The sequence below is a fragment of the Salvia miltiorrhiza genome, chromosome 8 (genome assembly GCF_028751815.1).
Source record: "Salvia miltiorrhiza cultivar Shanhuang (shh) chromosome 8, IMPLAD_Smil_shh, whole genome shotgun sequence".
NCBI lineage: Eukaryota > Viridiplantae > Streptophyta > Magnoliopsida > Lamiales > Lamiaceae > Salvia > Salvia miltiorrhiza.
Genome location: NC_080394.1, coordinates 42,202,142 through 42,218,251, shown reverse-complemented (window position 1 = coordinate 42,218,251; position 16,110 = coordinate 42,202,142). Strand labels below are relative to the sequence as shown.

The window sequence follows — 16,110 nt, the reverse complement described above, 5'->3', positions numbered from 1 at the left end:
GTCATAGATTTTGATTGATATGCTTGTTTGCTGTTATTTGGGTATTTTCGGTATATGTCTTGATCTGAAAACCAGACGACTTTGTTTTTGTGTGTGTTTATTATGCTGATGAAAATGCCAAGTGTTGATTTTGGCCTTGGTAGAGCTCTACTAATTTAGACATATTCCATATAGAAAGATCTACAGAGTAATAGTACATAACTAATTATGACAAAAATATTATATTAACTCCCATCATTTGAAGGCTTTGAATTCAAAGACGATTTGGGAAGCTAATACACCTTCTCAACTATGATCTTGCAGGTCTAATGATTTTTAAGAGCACATATATTTTGCAACTGTGTGATATGATATTGGCATCCAATCATTTGAAGGAAACAAGTCGTGAACAACAACTTGTGATTCTAACAATGATCATTGGTCAATGCTTATCACTTGAAGGCATGCTTCCTCCATCATTACCATGTCGTAGCAGGACCCATCGTCTAAGGGTTCAAGGTCATGGTAGTTAATTTTATTACATTTTCTTTTCAATTACAAGGGCGAGGTCCTATGTGTTTCGAGATTTGCTAAAGTTTATGCCCGATAAAGCAGTTAAGAATTTCTATTGGTGTAGAAACTCGTGGTTGTGATTAATGTTGGTTGGTGCCTTAATTAGTGAAGAAAGCCTTGAATTAGAGGGTGTAAATCTTTTTGTGTTTGAATCTTTACAACCCTATATCTAAAGAAGGTGAGGCTGTGTATCACATGCAAACATGGAAAGGCTGCTTTCGGATGAGATGATATTTGTCGTTCATGTGTAGCATTTGTCACATAATTTGCCCAATACTGTCATTTACAAGTATCACTTTAGCGAAAAAAAATTGCTTTGCATCACTCTCAGTCTCAGACGTACTCTGACAGTAACCAATTTTCATGTTTTTTCGTAATTGTGCGTGTATTATTTCCTAACATTTATCTGCTTGTATCTTTTTCGTTTGTTTTTTTTTTTTTTTTAATTCATGAAAACTTGCAACCACTATCTCTTTTGTGCACATGAGAGACAATCGAATTAAAAACCTTTAGCTTCATAAATACTCAATTTATCACTAAATTGTCCGAAGATGACATCTTTTCCACTTTATTCTCTCATTTTATATAGGCTTGTATTTCTTGCTTTTGAGTTGAATGCAATTAAATTATGACAACCAATTGAATAGAATATTTTAATTTTTATTTGTTTCGAATTTGAATTCAAAATATTCGTTTAATACTTTAATATCGAATCGAATATGAATTACTTTCACCGTCCATAAAAACTGTCACATTGTGGATGACACAAGTTTTAATAAAATATGAGTGAAGTTACTTCAAATGTGAGTGGAGTTGTGTGTGTTGGATTTGTATACTGAAAGCAATAACGTTTTATGCTTGTATACAATGTTTTCTAAGTTCACTATTTAATCTCCTATCTGATTGTGTTCATGATTGCATATGTATGTCCTTTGTCTCTTTATAAGTAGATTATATGGTGTGTTGTAGATCACATAAAACCATATATTGGAATAACCTTAAGAGATATAAACTGATCACAACCGAGATGACTCTAGGACGAGTTGTTGGTTTAGGCTGCAGTATAGATGGAAGGAGTTTGTCTTGACTACTTGTCTATACTGGTACGCTGTAACGTATTGATAGAATCACAGTGAGATGTATTCTTCTATCTGATATATGTGAAGGATCAAGATCTCAGTGACTTAATAAGATCATAATACTAATAACTAATAAGGTTTCAAATATATATGTTGATTCATGTATCACTTTGATTTACTATGGGTGAGAGATATATTAACTTGAGTACTCTGTATATTGGGTGATAGCGGTTAATATATGATATTTGGTTATTTGTATTAGTACCCGTATCCGATATAGGATAATGACATCCCCTTAAGGAGCTCAAAAGGTTTATTGCGTTAAACCCTGCAGGTTGATTAAGTTCAGACGCAATAATAAGGGTTGAGTGGTACTACTTAAGGATTACAAAGAGATTAATTAATATAAGCTGTCAGAGCTTTAATTAATTAATGGATGACAGATATTTTAAATACGGAGTTCTAATAAGTCTAAATACAAGCCCGACTCATCATCGGTAATAAAGGGGTAAGTTAATATTGATTCTCTAGTGGAATGAATTAATTGTGATCTAGGCTGATCATAAGAATTAATTCATTTGAGGCTCATCTTTATTCTCGTATCTGATCCCTGGACTGGCCCAAAGTCTCCTGAGCCCAGTAGGAGTCGCCTACTACAGTTATTAAGGCCCTAGGTCTGTGTTTTGTCTTTAAATACAGATATCTGCTCTCAGAATAAGACATACAAAAATTAGGGTTTTAGAGAGCAGAGCAATAAGGAGGCGCCAACTGTAGGGGTCGAATTCTCTGGGAGTTCTCATAGTTCGTTGTCAATCCAACATTGGGAACTGAGCGGGATACAATTCATAAGATCTGAGCTGGAGTCAGATTTTCGCAGAAAATCATGTTCTGGTAGTCTTCGGAAAACAGCCATAACTTCATCTACAGAACTCCGATTGAGGTGAAATATGTGTCCACGGAAAGCTCTTTCGAAGACGAAGAAGTCGTATTTCTGCAAAAAATACGACTGGAGGTCGTTTGAGGGGTCAAACGGAGCGTTGAAGTTGACTGACCTGTTCAGTGGCGAATTGATGAATTCTTAGGAATTCTTCAGGATTTCTGAACTCATCGGTGCAGTATTTAAATTAATAGGAGCATGCTAGTTTTAATCGATGTATGGTAAATTAAGATAATCCAAGAGACGATCATTGGGCAAGTCGAGTATTAATTCAGTTTAATATTCCTTCTGTGTGGGCCTCTACTATTATAAATAAAAGTGCCAATTTTTTTATAGATAAATTAAAAATAAAATTTTGACAATTTTTTTGTAGACGGAGAAAATTTAATTAACTTACAACTCCAATTGCAAATCATGAAGTTTTACTTTTTGAACACTAAGAATTCCCCCTTATTATATATGTATATTATGTTTACTAGTATGTCTCCCGTGCGATGCACGGAGTATTTTGTATGTATTGTAAATTTAATAATTTATTTATAAATATAAAAAAAATTAAAATCTATTACTTTTATTAAGTAATAATGAAATATGAAAATTTTTAAAATATACATATATTGTTTATATATATTTTTTGAAGATTTATATTTAATTTTGGAAAAATTTTCCGCCAGGGAGAACTATGCGGTTTGTCAAACCGGTGCCCCCATAGGGCTTGGCCCTCCCCTCCCCTTACCCTTCCCCTTCCCCCTCCCTCACCTCTTTTTGCCCTTTTTTGTCTTAGTCAATCGAACAAAGTATTATTTATTGTTAGGTCCGGAGGGTCTCGAATAGGTGTATGGGGGAGGGGGGAGGGGGGGGGGAGAATACACCTATAGGCTATTTTTGCTTCTAATGAATCAAAACGAAACCTCAAACACAAACTCACTCAACCGGTTTACTGAAAAGAGTTTTGACCAAAACATGGTTGACGACTGATACTGAATACTCTTCAGTAAGGAGTTATTAGTTAAGTCAAAGACTTTAACTGATACACGTAAAGCTTCAGTCGAGTTTGATAAACAGAGATGTTATGAATCTTACTGACTATCAGAGGATAGATCAGTTAGACTGATAACACACGCAATGGAAAATTTTTGTTTCGTAATAGCCTGTGAGTTAAGCAAGTTGTCAGTCTTTAAGTTTCTCTTTGCTATTAATCAGTTTTCCGTTAACGAAGGTAAGAATACAAGTAAAAAAGTAAATACTGAAAGCTGTAAATAACACAGAGATTTTTACGTGGTTCGGAAAATACTTCCTACATCCACGGTCGGTTGATCAGACCAACAAATTCACTGGGCAAGTGCTTACGGGTGCACTGCAAACTGATGCTAGCAAACCTGAACGTGTGCTTGCGGGTGCACACAAACCGAAACAACTGAAGATCCAATCTTCAGTACCAACACACCTTGTTGGATTTCTCACTCCTAGCACACACTGGGCACTAGGACCTTACGGAGACAGAACACCTTTCTGAACTCCTTTTCGACACAAATACTCAATTCGGTAGATTGAAGAGAGGTTGAAAACTTGTCAACTAAACTACAAAGAACAAGTTCTTTGCAGTCAGTTTTGTTAGGTCCCGGGGGGTCTCGAATAGGTGTATGGGGGGGAAGGGGGAAACCTATGGGCTATTTTCACAAAATCATCAATCAGAGGGATCTCAAGATAGAGATCTAAACGAAACTTTGCACGCAAACAAAGACACCTGTTGACTGAAAACAGTTTTGACCAAACAGAGTTGACGACTGATACTAAACTCTCTTCAGTAAGGAGTTATCAGTTAAGCTTCTGTAACTTAACTGATGCACTTATGGGCTTCAGTCGAGTTTGCTAAAACAGAGATGATAACACTCTTCCTGACTATCAAAAGATAGATCATTCATACTGATATCATACGCAGCGGAAATTAAACTTAGTTTCACAATAGCCTCGGTAGAGCACGTTGTTGGTCTTAGGTTTCTCTTTGCCGTTAATCAGTATTCAGTTTATCAATTGAAACAACACAAGTAGGAATGTAAAACTGAAAGCAGTAAACAACACAGAGACTTTTACGTGGTTCGGAAAAACCCTTTCCTATATCCACGGTCAGTTGATCAGACCAACAATCCACTCCGCAAGTGCTTAACAGGTGCACTGCAAACCAAACCGTGTGCTTGCCGGGTGCACACAACCGTACCACTGAAGAAAACCCTTCTTCAGTACCCACGCTTCACTCGCATCGGATTTGTCTTGCTTAGCACAACCCGCACTAAGACTCTCAGAGACAGAATATCCTTCTGACCTCTGAATCACTCAAAACACTCAAATCTTTCTTTTGGAAAGGAGGTTTGAACGAGTAACAACTATACTGCAAAGAACAAGTTCTTTGTAGCAAGTTTGACCTTGGCTTCTGGGTAAACAGTGGTTTGCCTAAGGTCTAAGAGAATGTATGTAATCAACAGTGACTGATTTTGGCTTTGGAATTCTCTTCTTCGATTCAAGCTTTGGAGAGGTTAAGCTTTAGGCTGAGTAGCAATTTCGGCAGAGCTTCAGCTTATGTCGTTGAATCGGTGAAGATTGAAGTTGGTCCTCGAGCGCTATTTGTAGGAGAACTCTTGAATAGATCCGTTGGCGTAGAGCGTCCTCAAGATTTCTTCCGTTGGAGAGCAATTCGAATTTGGGCTGAGGCTTCAATCTTCGAGGTTCCTTGTCAGGTGGAAACGGCTCTCTTGAGGGACAGGCGATGTGACGTTTCTGATAAAGTAACCACCGAATAGGAATGACCTCTGCAGAGATAAGATCCTGATATCTCTGCATTTAATGCGGTTGTACTCTTGTGAGTACGTGGCTTCCTTTGAACATTGGAAGATCAGTCCGAGGAAGAATGATCAACTGATACTTGACTTTAGTATCAGTCTGTGGCACGCATTAAGTAATCAGTTCCAAACTGATTCTTCAACTGATACTTAATCTATTAAAATAAAACAGAAAAGAAAATCCGAAAACATAAACTTGGCCCGAACACTTTTAGGCCCGTCTTTGGAATTAGGGTTTGGGCCCCTTAGGGTTTGAGATACGCAGCTAGGGCTTGAAACCCTAGCTGCCGCTGCCACCTCCCATGGCAGCCGCCCCAATGCTCGGCAGCAGCCCGGCGCCGCAACAGCCCGGCGTGCCAGCAGCAGCAACAGCTCCAGCGCACCTCCAGCAGCAGCAGCGCACGTCCAGCAGCAGCAGCGCACGGCGACAGCAGCGGCAGCGCGTCGCCCGTGTAACACCCCGTACTTTTCTTTATTGAGAAATAGTGTCTTAACACTAACGAGAGTACTGAGGTGTCGAAATACGAGACTATATTTTTATGAACGGATAAGACAGATTGTCTTTAAATAGAGTTATGAGGGAATAAACCAATGATAGAGTTAGAGTGAAAAGATTTGAGAAATGAGTTGAGATAGAGATGCTGATTGAATTGAGCTGAGATTTTATTTTATTTCCAACTACCGGGAATAGAGTTACCGGATACCGAATTATTAGAGTTTGACTGTCCTATTAAGAAAATAGGAATAATGAGTTGGAAATAGAGTCGAGGAAGAAAGAGTGAGAAACCTTGATAATTAAAGTCGGTCTGAGAGACGTCTAGTTGTTTGTATTTGCCGACTGCGTTGATGTGATGTTATGTGAATTTACGTGACTGATTGATTATGTGATTTCTGTGACGTGTGTCATTATGACCAAGTTATTATGATTTTTATTTGAGACCTTAGCACTTGGAATTTTGATTAAGTTTCCAAAGCAAGTGCGGTTTATTTTTACCGAGAAATCGAATGATGCCGGTTTATGGAAATTTTTCCTAGCATAATATTTTTAAATTATTTTTCCTACGAAGAGGAATATTATAATTGAGTGAGTGCACTAATATTAGTGCTATAATTATTTTATTTGATCACATGAATAATTATGCTATGGTATTTTTTTAATGAGTAATATTTCCATAATTATTGTGATGATTATTTAATCACCCTTCTTACATTAATATTTTAATTTTCCAAGCATGTGACTTATTACCAAAATTTACCAAGTGTAGAGATTGAGAGTGTAGAGATTGAGAGTGTAGAGATTAGAGAGAGAGATTAGGCATTTAATGCCATATATTCTTTAAGATCTCAAATCTTCACTAAGATCACCATATCAATTCATATCTAACAAAATCCTCTCTCTCACTCCTTCATCCTCACCAATTCGACTCTCTCTCTCCCCTTCATCTCTCATCTTCCTCCATTAACATCCACGGTAGAACCTTCCGAAGCTTCCAAAAATTATACAAAACACAGCAATCCACTCCAAAACCTTGCCTAAACACCTTCAATCTCCTTGGATTCAAGAAGATCATTGAAGATTGCTTCCAAGGCTAGAGAGAGAAAGTGTGATTGTTGGTGTAAAGTTTGGGTAAGTGATGTATAAATTCATAGATATGACTTGTATGAGATTGTATGTGAGTATTCTTGAGAGATTGAAGCAAGAAATTACCCCTCCCTTGTTTTTGAAATTTTCGATCAAATGGGTCTTCAACCCTTCAAAAAATATTCTTCTTCTTTCCTTGATTTGGGGTGAGAAAAGTGATCTATGTGATGTTTGGTGATGATTGATGTGTGTTGTGAAAAGCTATGCTTTGAGATGTAAAAATCGGATGAGTTTAGTTTACCCCAATTTGGGAATTTTTGAGTTGATGATTAAAGTGATAAATTGATGATGAAGATGAGTCCATGAGATGTATATGATGATGATTGATGGAGTAATTTGAGTATATGATGTCAATTGATGATTTTGATATAAGTTAGTTTAATAAAATTAGGGATATGTGAATATATGCTCTAATTTGTAAATTGATGGATTATATGTGAGATAAATGGGTTAAAATTGATAGATCTATGATGAGATTAAAGATCCATTTGTGTTTATAAAATTTCAAGGAGTTTAGTTTAATAAAAAAATTAGGACTTTCATGTCTATGTGTCGATTAAGTGATTTAACTTAAGATATATGTTTCTGAGCATGATAGTAGTGTTTTATTATGTTTGATTAAGTCTATCGTAAGCTAAGTAAAATTTGGACTTAGTTTAGTTTGAATGAGTTTTTGAGTTTTCATATTTTGAGAAGTCAATGAGTGATAAAATGAGGTCTAATTGATTTATGATCATTATGTGAACGTTTGTCATGCTTTTGTTAAGAGTTTGCGTTGATACATGAGTTATCATTAGAGTTTAGTTTACATGAAAAAAACGGGGAATTATATGTGTAAAATGAGTTATATGAGGTATGAGGTCATTAATGAATGATGGAGTGATTTTTAGCATGAGAATGAAAAGAGAATTGAATTGATGCGTTCGTTGAAACGTTTCCCTTGAGATTTGAGTTAAAATGTAAAAGAGGAGAGTTAATTTGAGTATGATGAGTTTTATAACGCGTTTGAATGTTTGTGAGTGTTATATGTGTTTAAAATGAGCTTTGATTGGTTTTCTTTGAAGGAATGTTGAGTTGAGCATTTAAGAGTTTGAGATGAGATTTTGGTGATTTTCGTAGGCCTACTGACCTACTGTGATCGACAGTTTGTCGATGTCAAAAAGCTTTGAAAATTTTATAGAAAGTCCCTAAATGAGTCTTGAGCACCTCTGTAAATTTTCAAGTCATTTGGACTTCGTTTACTATTTTTATAAAATACAAAACCTAAACTGCACATTTCTACCGACAATTTCAGAGAACAGGGGAAAGAGTCATTCTTTTCAATAACTTCCTATATGATCTATCTTTCCAAAATTTTATGGTATTAATCTTATTGTGTTAGCTAGATATCCACCAAATTTGATCCCAGTTTGACAACATTTACTATTTTTCAAAAATTCAAGTTTTCGATTGCTCAAAACTGTCGAATATGGTAGACTGTAGTAAAACAGTCATATCTCCCAAACCACTTGGATTTTTTGACTCTATTTTTTCTTATATGAAACTAGACTCGAAGACCTTTCTTTTGGTATGAGTCTCGATTCCAGGAGATGTCGGAGTCAGAACAGGTTTATTTTTGAAGTTGAGTCAGTGTATAAGCAGAGCATGTTTTGATGATGTTTGATTGTATTTTCTTATGTGCCTTACGTGTTTGTGTTGCCTATGTGTTTGAGTGAAAATTTGACGAGTCTTATATGAGAGATAAATCGAGACTTAGAACCATGTTTTTCTCGAAACCTATCCTTGAGCTTAAGGATTTGAGATGAGTGGAGAGTCTATATAGAGTTGAATAAGGAGATAGAATATGAGATAGAGCAAGAGTTAAGGCATGAGATTTGTTAATGAGTTTCTAATCGAGATTCATTTTATGACATGAACCCTCGATGATGTTGATGATCCCTGAAGACACGAGCAGAGCAAGGAAGTAAGTAACTCCGCTTTGACGGGAGATTTTGAGTAAGGTCTTCATGTGGGCAATATTTTGAGTATACGTTTATCATTCGAGCTTTCTAAAATGATTTAATGATATTATGAGTTTATCAAATGTTTTGAGATAAATGATGTTTGAGAACTGTTTGACTTGCCAATTTTTGATGTTGAGCTTGTGTGTTACCCTCTACTGATGAGACGAATTCGGTCCTGCCACAAGTGGGATTTTGTGCACAGAGGTGACTGTGAGCCGTCTTCGGGTCGGCCGGTCACGGTACTTGAGAGGGAGGCCTACTTCTCAGTACCTTAATTATAATGATGAGTTGTAGATGCGGTACATATATGTTGATCACTTTGTCTGCAGACACTTATTTATGATGTTGATTATGAAAACTGCATGCACGGATTCATTTATGCTGACTTATTTCTGTGTATTGATGAGATGTGGCAAGCTTCAAACTTATAGCTCTAAGAGCACTTTTCTTGTTTTTCGGCGTTTGCCCACTGAGTATTATGTACTCACGCCCTGCATGTATTTCTAAATGTGCAGGCTAAGCGGGGAGCGAGATTGGTCTGGTGCTGGTGGGGAACCGTTTCAATCGATGTGATCATATTTAATATTGCCCTTATGATTAATAGAGACTTGATGATTAAAATACTTCGTTTCCTTTCGAATCAAGTAATATACTCACGGTTATGTGTCTTCATACATATAATCGGTTCGCATTTTGCTGCGATACTCTGCATATTATGATTCCTTACGAAAAATGAGCGATACCCGTTTTGTTTTTGTTCGTGAAATTCTTGATAATTAAAAAGTTACAACTACGTTGACGATTTTACCTTTGGGTTCATTTATGATGATTTCCTTAACACCTTTTGATGCGAGCTTCCGCTTGATGTTCGACCTATTCTTCTTATCTTTTATTCTTTTAAAAATAGTCGTATCGATACTCGTACCCCGCTATCACTAGTGTCGGGAATCGGGCTGCGACAGCCCGTTGGGCGCGCAGCGCGCAGAGCGCGCAGGCGCAGCCCCGGGCGCGCACCGCCCCTGCCGGCTGCCTCCTCTCCGTCTCGCCTAGCCATAGCGCGCAACAGCACGTGCAGCAGCAGCGTGCACGGTGCTCGACCAGGCGCGCTGATTTATACCTAATTGTTATAATTTTAGGGGCTTGTATTAGCTTTATTTTAAAATAATCTTCTGGAAATTGGTGCGTTTTATGGTATATTTTATGCTTTGCAGGAGATTTAGGATTTCAAGATGAAGAGTCCAAATGTTGGAGAAGTTTGGGCTAAGAATTACGTTTTTGTGCATACTCTGTCACGTCAGAGAAGCAAAGCCCCGCGCTGCAAAGCAGATGCACTCGCCAGAGAAATCAACTTGCCAAAGCAGAGAAACCAATCGCCAGAGGAATCAGTCACCAGAGAAATGTACCAGAGCCAGAGCAGCGGAACCACCCCAGAGTAGCGAAGTCAATCTCCAAGCCAGAGGAATCGAAAGCGTCAGCGGAATCGCCAGTTAGAGAAACCGAGAGCCAGAGCGGAAGCCGTTCCGCTGGCAAGAGCCGCGATTTCCGCCAGGGTGGAGATTATTTCCGGAGCACGCGACACAGCTGGAAGTTGCCTTATCTTACACGATTCTATTGCCTTTAGAGTTCTACTTTGCATGGCAACTTCTATGGTGATCCATAGAGATTTGAAGTCTATAAATAGGGCCATGCTTTTCATTGTAATATGATACTTTGCCCTAGTTTTAGACGCCATCTTTGTGATCTGTTGGCATCCGAAGCTTAGGAATTTAATTGCTTTCATAGTGTTGATTTTTAGTTAGGTTTCAATTTAGTTTTGTTTAGTTTATTCTTGGCTTGTGATTGAGTGACACAATTACACGTTCAAGACGTTTACGGTATTTCGTATTTCAATTCAATTTATTTTGTTTAATCATGTTTACATTTTCCGTTTATGTTTATGCTTTCTTTTTAATCATACAATTTAAATTATGCACTTTAGTTTCACGTCTAGATTAGAAGTCTTTTCTTTTACAAGTGTTTAATTTCATAAGTAGGTTTAATTTAAGTTCTTTAAAATCTTGCCTAGGGTTTAATAGTTCAATTCGCCTAGTTAATTTTAAGTTCGGTTGTTACTTAAGTTTTTAATTCTAAGTTTTAGTTTAATAATCAATCTCTTTACTGCTTTCTTTACTGTTTTTCCTGCGATACAATTAGAAGCCCTTTAAGACTTTTCTTGTGAGATCGACTTGGGTTAGCTTACACGTTACAATAGATCTCGTACTCTTGCGAGTCAATCTAGAGTAGTGTTTAGGTTGAGTCAAAATTTGGCGCCGTTGCCGGGGAGAGTTTTAGGCGTTTTAGTTGTGTCGTTTTTACTTGCTTTATTTAATTTCCAGTTTTTACGTTTTTGTTTTTACTTCTCTTTTCCTTCCACCCGGTGCGTTTTATCCGTGTGTTAAGTGTTGTGTATGTAGGGACGCCGTAGTCTGAAAAGAAAACTAACGTCCCCGCTGGATAATACTCGGACACATACCAGAGGAACGGTGATTTCTCTGGCACATGCCAGAGCAGACGCTTATTACTCTGACTCTGACTCCGAGGACAGCGCTGCAAGCCCTGCCAATTCCAGTTCTGACTCTGATCTTGGCGTTCCAGAGCAGACCGTAGTCGAGGAGGAAGTCAGCTCTGACTGTGCAGCGCACACCGTAGAGACAAAGGTGGAAGAGGCCAGCTTTGCCGATTTCCGCACTAAGCAGAAAATAACTAAGGAAGAAACCAGCTCTGCCGATACAGAGCAGAATACATACGAGGAGAAAGAAGTCATGGCGCAGAATATGGAATACATGGGGGACTTCACCAGGCCGGTAATCGGAGATACCAACACGTCGGCAATCGTGCTCCCCACTGCTGTGAGAAACTACAATCTAAAATCCAATGACTCGAGTTTACTGCCGGTGTTTCATGGGATGCCAAGCGAGGATGCGCTGCAATTCATCCGAGATTTTTGCACACAAGTGCAAACGATTCCTCTGCTTAGCCTCACGGAGGACCAACTCAAGCTCAAGTGCTTTCCCTATGCACTTAAAGACCGGGCAAGGACGTGGATGCTTTCTCTGCCGCCCAACTCTATCACTACGTGGGGGGATGCTTGTGAAAAATTCATGCTGAAATACTACCCAAGTCACAAGACACAGGAGCTGAGAACGAAAATAATGGAGTTCACCCAAGGAGCGGACGAGCCTTTGCACGAAGCTTGGGAGAGATATGAAGAACTCATCCGACAATGCCCTCAACATCAATTCACTAATGTTATGTTGATGCAGTTCTTCTACGATGGGTTAGTGCAAACTGCCCAATTTATGGTGGATAGCACGGCAGGAGGTAACATAGCTCGGAAGACCGCTGCAGATCTGAAAGAGATTTTCAAGACCTTGGCCGAGAGCTCCCAACAGAAGTCCGTCCGTGGAAGAAGAGTTGAAGCCAGCGCGGTGACAAATCAATTCGAGATGCAACAGCAGTTGGCCTCGATCATGCGAGAAGTACAACAGCTGAAGATGGACAAGATGGAAAATTCAGCTCCGGTGCAGAATTTAGCTTTGCCGATGAAAACGCCGCCGATGCCAGCTCAGCTAAATCCAGTTCTACCGATGTCAGCCACGCCAAATCCAGCCCTGCAGTACGTTGAGCCTTGTGGTATTTGTGGAGATTTCAGCCATGGAGCCAATGAGTGTCATCGAATGAGAGAATTTACTCCGGAAGGACAAGCTGAAGTCTATGCGGCACAAGGATTCCAAAGCTACAATCAAGTGCATAGCAGACCATACGGCCAGAATATGAATCAAGGTCCACAGAATATCGTTGGAGGATGGAGAGGTCAGCCGAATGTTGGATGGGGAAATCAAAATTTTGGGGGGAATCAATTCCGTCGACCACCCCAAATGGGCTATCAACAACAACAACAGTATTTCCCACCATAGCAGGGGCCTTCTCAACCATACAGACCACAATACCAACAGCAGCAATCCATTGCGCAACAGAGTGCGCAGCCGATTCCACCACAGAAATCCACGCTCGAAGAAACGCTGCAAGCCTTTATGGAGATCAGCAAACAAAGTATGGAGTCCCAAGCTTCTACAATCAAAAGGCTGGAAACAACGGTTGGACAACTTTCCGGTGCCTTGAATCAAATCCAACAACAACAGCAGCCCGGGAAGTTGCATGGCCAACCTGCTCAGTCGCATCAAGCTCTAGCTGTAACTGTTCTCCGCAGTGGTAAGATGGTGGATAACAAAGTAGATGTTCCTGCACAGACCAGAGCAGAGCAGCCGAGCTCTGCCTTTACCAGAGCAGAGCAGCCGAGCTCTACCTTTACCAGAGCAGAACAGCCGAGTTCAGCTCTGACCAGCCCGACTGATGGAGAGAAGGCAGACCAGCAAAAGGAAGGAGAAAAGGAGAAGGAGGTCAAGCTCCACAAAGCTACTACACCTTATCGACCACCGGTTCCTTTTCCGAACAGATTGAGAAACGAGAAGCAGGATCGTCAGTTCGAGGAATTCTACAACATGTTGGCCAAGGTAAATGTAAATTTGCCTTTTCTTGATGTGATCCGAAATGTGCCTGCATATGTGAAATTCTTCAAGGAATTGGCATCCAACAAAAGAAGGTTCGGTGACAACGAGAATGTGTTGGTCTCCGAAGTTGCAAACGCAATCATGCAGCAATCTTTGCCACCAAAGCAGCGCGATCCAGGTAGTTTTGTGATTAATATTGCTTTGGGAAATGGTAAGGAAGCCACGGGAATGTTAGATTTGGGGGCAGGGATTAACTTGATGCCTTACTCTATTTTTCAACAATTAGAGTTAGGTAATTTAAAATCTACTCGCATGTGCCTCCAACTTGCTGATAGGTCCGTCAGGTATCCCCGTGGTATAGTAGAGGATATCCTAGTTAGAGTCGGGGGTTTGATAGTGCCTGTTGATTTTGTTGTCCTTGAGATTGGGGATGTGCACGAGAATGGTAGAGATCACACTCTGCTATTAGGAAGACCCTTTATGGCGACCACTAACACGTTGATTGATGTCAAAAATGGAACTATTAAAATGACAGTGTTAGGAGAATCAGTGTCTTTCTCGGTGCACAAAAATCGGGCTATGCCTTCTGCCAACTTTTTGAATGAATGCTCATATATAGATGCTATTAATGGCTTGGTTGAGAAGGTATTTTTACAGGAGCAGGAATGCGTGGAAGTTTGCGCTGGATCAGCCGACATGGAGGAATTAGCTAGGGAAGCTGAAGAGTTCAGCGCTGCCCAGCCAGCTCTGCTGATGCCAGAGCCGCCGAAGTCGTCTCTGCCCTTCAGCCCAGCCCAGCCCAGCCAGCCCTGCCGAGCTCAGTGCAGCCCAGCCATACCGAGCTGCCCTTAGATGAACAGATAGGAACCAAGAAGTCAGCGCTGGAACTGAAGGAACTCCCTGCCAATCTCAAGTATGTTTTTCTAGAAGAAAGCGAGGAGAAGCCAGTTATCATCTCGGCTACTCTGACTTTAGAGCAAGAAGCGGCGCTGCTCGAGGTGTTGAAGAGAAACAAGACAGCGCTGGGATGGAGCCTAGGTGACATACGTGGCATTAGTCCAGCCTCATGCATGCACAGAATCAACCTAGAGGAAGGAGCTGCACCCAAGCGAGATGCCCAGCGACGCTTGAACCCTATGCTGATGGAGGTTGTGCGCAAGGAAATCCTTAAGCTACTTGCCGAAGGGATTATCTATTCTGTCGCCGATAGTGAGTGGGTGAGCCCAGTGCATATCGTGCCAAAGAAAGGAGGAATGACGGTTGTGCGCAATGACAAGATGGAGTTGGTGCCCACACATCCTACCACGGGATGGCGGATGTGTGTCGACTACAGGAAACTCAATGCCGTCACCAAAAATGATCATTTTCCTCTTCCTTTTGTTGATCAAATGTTAGATCGCTTAGCAGGGCATGATTTTTATTGTTTTCTTGATGGCTTGTCAGGATACTACCAAATCGCAATCGCACCGGAAGATCAAGTCAAAACGGCCTTCACCACGCCTTTTGGGACATTTGCATGGAAGAGGATGCCGTTCGGATTGTGCAATGCACCTGGGACGTTTCAACGATGCATGATGTCCATATTCTCTGATATGATTGGTAAATTCGTGGAGGTTTTTATGGATGATTTTTCAGTTTTTGGGCAGTCCTTTCATGATTGCTTGACTAAGATTGATGTAGTGTTGCAAAGGTGTATTGAAAGTGGCCTAACCTTGAGTTGGGAAAAGAGTCATTTCATGGTTACTCGCGGTATTGTTTTAGGTCATGTGGTGTCTAAGCATGGACTAGAGGTCGACAGAGCTAAGGTGGAGGTAATCCAAAAGTTGCCGCCCCCTATTGATGTCAAGGGAATTAGGAGTTTCTTAGGTCACGCCGGTTTTTACCGGCGTTTCATTAAAGATTTCTCTAAAATTAGCCAACCTCTATGCAAACTACTAGCTCAGGACGTTCCGTTTAATTTTGATAACTCTTGCATGCATGCCTTTGAAACATTAAAATTTAAGTTGAGCTCTGCCCCGGTTGTGATTGCGCCTGATTGGTCATTACCCTTTGAGATCATGTGTGATGCATGCGTCTAACTCTGCTGTAGGAGCAGTGCTAGGTCAGCGTGTGGATAGGATGTTACGTGTTGATGAGGACTGAAATATGCACCAGCGCTGTGCTAAACATAACGGGAATATTTCTAGTTATTATTGTTATTGTGTTTATTTCTGATATTTGATACAGGATTACCCTGACTCTCGGCTTGGCTCAGCTCGGCTCCGCTTTCCAGCTCTGATGGCTTAATTTCAAGATGTAGATTAGAATAATGGGGCTTGGGCTTGATTCATTGGGCTAATGGGCTTTAGAGGTCTAATGGGCCCAAGGGCTTTAAGTTTATGTTCATGCCTATAAATAGGGTCTTGATGCATAGATTAAAGAGGATAGTCATTTTTCTTAGCCTACAACTTGTAAACTATAAAACACTCTCTCGATTATGGTGGAAAACCCCCAAAACCCCCGTGGACGTA

General features: G+C 40.1%; 1 protein-coding gene and 1 long non-coding RNA gene across 2 annotated transcripts; both read left to right on the top strand.

Moving 5' to 3' along the window:
- Nucleotides 1-6,678: 6,678 nt before the first annotated feature.
- Nucleotides 6,679-9,879, top strand: LOC130997106 (uncharacterized). Its single transcript, XR_009092966.1, has 3 exons — nucleotides 6,679-7,032; nucleotides 8,992-9,055; nucleotides 9,566-9,879. It is a non-coding gene; the product is annotated as an uncharacterized LOC130997106 (long non-coding RNA).
- A 2,656-nt stretch (nucleotides 9,880-12,535) lies between these two features.
- On the top strand, nucleotides 12,536-15,878 carry LOC130998494 (uncharacterized). Its single transcript, XM_057923912.1, has 4 exons — nucleotides 12,536-12,902; nucleotides 13,010-13,202; nucleotides 13,300-13,692; nucleotides 15,827-15,878. Exons 1-4 carry the CDS (start codon nucleotides 12,536-12,538, stop codon nucleotides 15,876-15,878), a joined length of 1,005 nt encoding a protein of 334 aa, XP_057779895.1.
- The last annotated feature ends 232 nt before the right edge of the window (nucleotides 15,879-16,110 follow it).